Source organism: Sphaeroforma arctica (assembly GCF_001186125.1).
Source record: "Sphaeroforma arctica JP610 unplaced genomic scaffold supercont1.2012, whole genome shotgun sequence".
Lineage (NCBI taxonomy): Eukaryota > Ichthyosporea > Ichthyophonida > Sphaeroforma > Sphaeroforma arctica.
Window position 1 is genome coordinate 1 of NW_014038546.1, and position 2716 is coordinate 2716.

At 49.9% G+C, this 2716-nt stretch overlaps 1 protein-coding gene across 1 annotated transcript; it reads left to right on the plus strand.

Moving 5' to 3' along the window:
• Positions 1-25: 25 nt before the first annotated feature.
• Positions 26-2695, plus strand: SARC_12010 (hypothetical protein; the record flags this gene model as incomplete). Its single annotated transcript, XM_014293891.1, has 1 exon — positions 26-2695. The coding sequence occupies one exon, from the start codon at positions 26-28 to the stop codon at positions 2639-2641; it is 2616 nt and encodes an 871-aa protein (XP_014149366.1). The 3' UTR covers positions 2642-2695.
• Positions 2696-2716: the final 21 nt, after the last annotated feature.

Consider the following 2716-nt stretch of genomic DNA (forward strand, 5'->3'; position numbering starts at 1 on the left):
CGAATACATTATTAGATCCAACAACATGGCGTCACGGATATATAGGTTACTCACACAGCTTGCCGCCTGTCTCGTAGTGGCATGTGTGTGCGTATTTGCCGCAGAGTTGAGGTTAGATATAAATGAACCTCAAATGGGATTAAATACTGATACACACAAAGAATACAACAAAGACACAATACACCGCAATGTACATAACTTAGGCACAGTGAACACTGACTCAGAACAAATGCACGCACAGCTACACCGGGGGTCTCGAGATACCCTCATCGAAAGGGTAGACGACAGAGATAGTGATCGTGAAAATGCCATCAAGAACAAGGAAGCAGAGTTGACAGGGTCAGGCCTGAATGCACATGCCGATTTGAGGGGGAGAGATGGCGAGGGAGTTATAGAACAAAATATACACTCAAGGCATAATCATGGAACCGATGAGAAGAAGATTGTTCAAGAGGAGTTGGATGTATTAGACAATGATGGCGGGTTTGTACGTGGGCGTAGAGATCAAGATGTAGATACTGGAGACGGTACAAAGAAGAGGAATAGGGACGTGAAGGACGACAACGGTGTGGACCATATACTTGTAGAACATAGTAAGAAGCATGTATCTATGGATGGGAAGCAAATAGGTGACAAGGATATACCGGTAGGTGGTGCTGATGCGCATAAGAAGGTAGAGGGTGGTATTGCAGACGCTTTACTTGCGGCCAAGGCACAGGCATTGGGCGAGAAAGCTGTGCGTGTGGAAAATGAGTTGGAAGTAGATGGGCATGTGAATGTACTGTTTGCCGATTCGGGTGCAAATCGCAATCAGGATGAAGTGGTTGAGGGGAATGGGAAGGAAGGGATCGAAAGAGATTTAGCAATCGAAGGGGACGTTATGGATGGCGATGTGGTTGTTGAGGGGTTGGGATCCAAGTACAATGGATTGGCCAACAAAGTGCATGCTGATAGTGGCAATACTGAGAAAGGGGGTGTTATAGAAGATGATAAGGGTGGTAAAGCTCATGCCGATGGTCTAGGTCAGGATGTTAACGGACCGAAAGTATTGGCGGAACAGTTGGCCTTGGAAAAGGCAGCACAAAGGGAAGAGAAGAAGAACGCTGACAACATAAAAGCAAAGGTAAACAAACAAAGCAAGAATATGCACGTAGACATGTACAACAACGCGGATGCCGCAGATGAGGACTATGATGAGAGTGATGGCGACTCACACTACAACGACGACAACAACAGCGAGACAGCCGACGAAGATGAAGACGAAGAGGAATCTCAAGGGGAAGGCCAGGAGAGGTATCTGGAGCCCATCTTACCCGAACACCATGCACTGGTGGGGTTGGGTAAGCACGGGTATACATCTGTGGACGACTACGGCGCAGTGGCCGATGGGGTGACCTTGAATACCGACGCGATTAACCTGGCCATAGGCGCAGTTAACGCCATGGGTGGGGGTACGGTGGTGTTTCCCGGTCCCGGTGTGTATCTCACGTCGACTATATTTATGATGAGTGATATCCGGGTGTTGATTGAGAATGGAACTACGGTGATGTCAACGACAGAGCCGAGTCTGTGGCCCACGATACGCCATCGGTTTGGCGTGCTGATGTGTGGGGGCCAGATGGGACGATACTACCAGCGCAAATTTGTGGGGGGTCCGCTGTTCTTCTGCCACTTGTGTAATAATATTACTATGGCGGGGAAGGGGGGGGTGGTAGATGGCCAGGGTGGACATTGGTGGGACAGGAAGCAAGGAAAGGGCTTGTACAGAGGGTACTTGGCGATGTTTATTAATAGCACAAACATACACATCACAGACCTGACTTTCCAGAACTCGGCGGCCTGGAACATCGTGCCCAAGTACTGCACGAATGTGACTATTGATAGAGTGAGTATATACAACCACTATGTCAAGGGACACAACACCGATGGTGTAAACCCGTACTCGAGCAAGAACGTCAACATCACCAACACCGTGATTGTTACCGGAGACGACTGCATCGCGGTCAAATCAGGCCCGAGACCCTCCTGTGGCATTCCTTCGGAGAACATACTGGTCAACAATGTCACGTGTGTGGGGTCGCACGGGCTGACTATTGGGTCGGAGATGAATGCGGGGGTGCAGAATGTGGTGTTCTCCAACGTGACGATTGATGGCAGGAACACGCCCAGTTCTCAGGGCATCCGCCTCAAGTCGGTGCGGGGCCGGGGCGGGTTTGTGCGGAATATACTGTACGAGAACATCCGTATACACAACGTCAAGATCGGCATTCAGGTTACTTTGAACTACCGCGATGTGGACCCGTCTGTGATGCCAGTACCGCACTTCAGCAACATTACCGTGCGCAATGTATACGGCACCAAGATCCACCGCGAGATAGGCACCTTTGACGGCCTTCCAGATGCGCCAATAGACGGGGTGTCCCTCGAGAATGTGTTCTTGTTCGCGTCGGCGAATGCCAAGGGACTACAGTGTAGCCAGACGATTAATGCAAAGTTCAATAGGGCGTTCCCTCCACCCGATATGACGGGTAGTTGTGTGCAGGATAGGTGGGGGGTGCTGCTGGAAGCGCTCGGGTGGAGCTATGGCTTGTTCTCATGGCCACGGTGGCTATCGACGAGGATGTTCTTCTGGCTACTTTAAAACTTCGATACATATATATCTAAGGGTACAGCTTTGACGAGTATAACCTTGTATCTATTGTACGTGTACAAATAA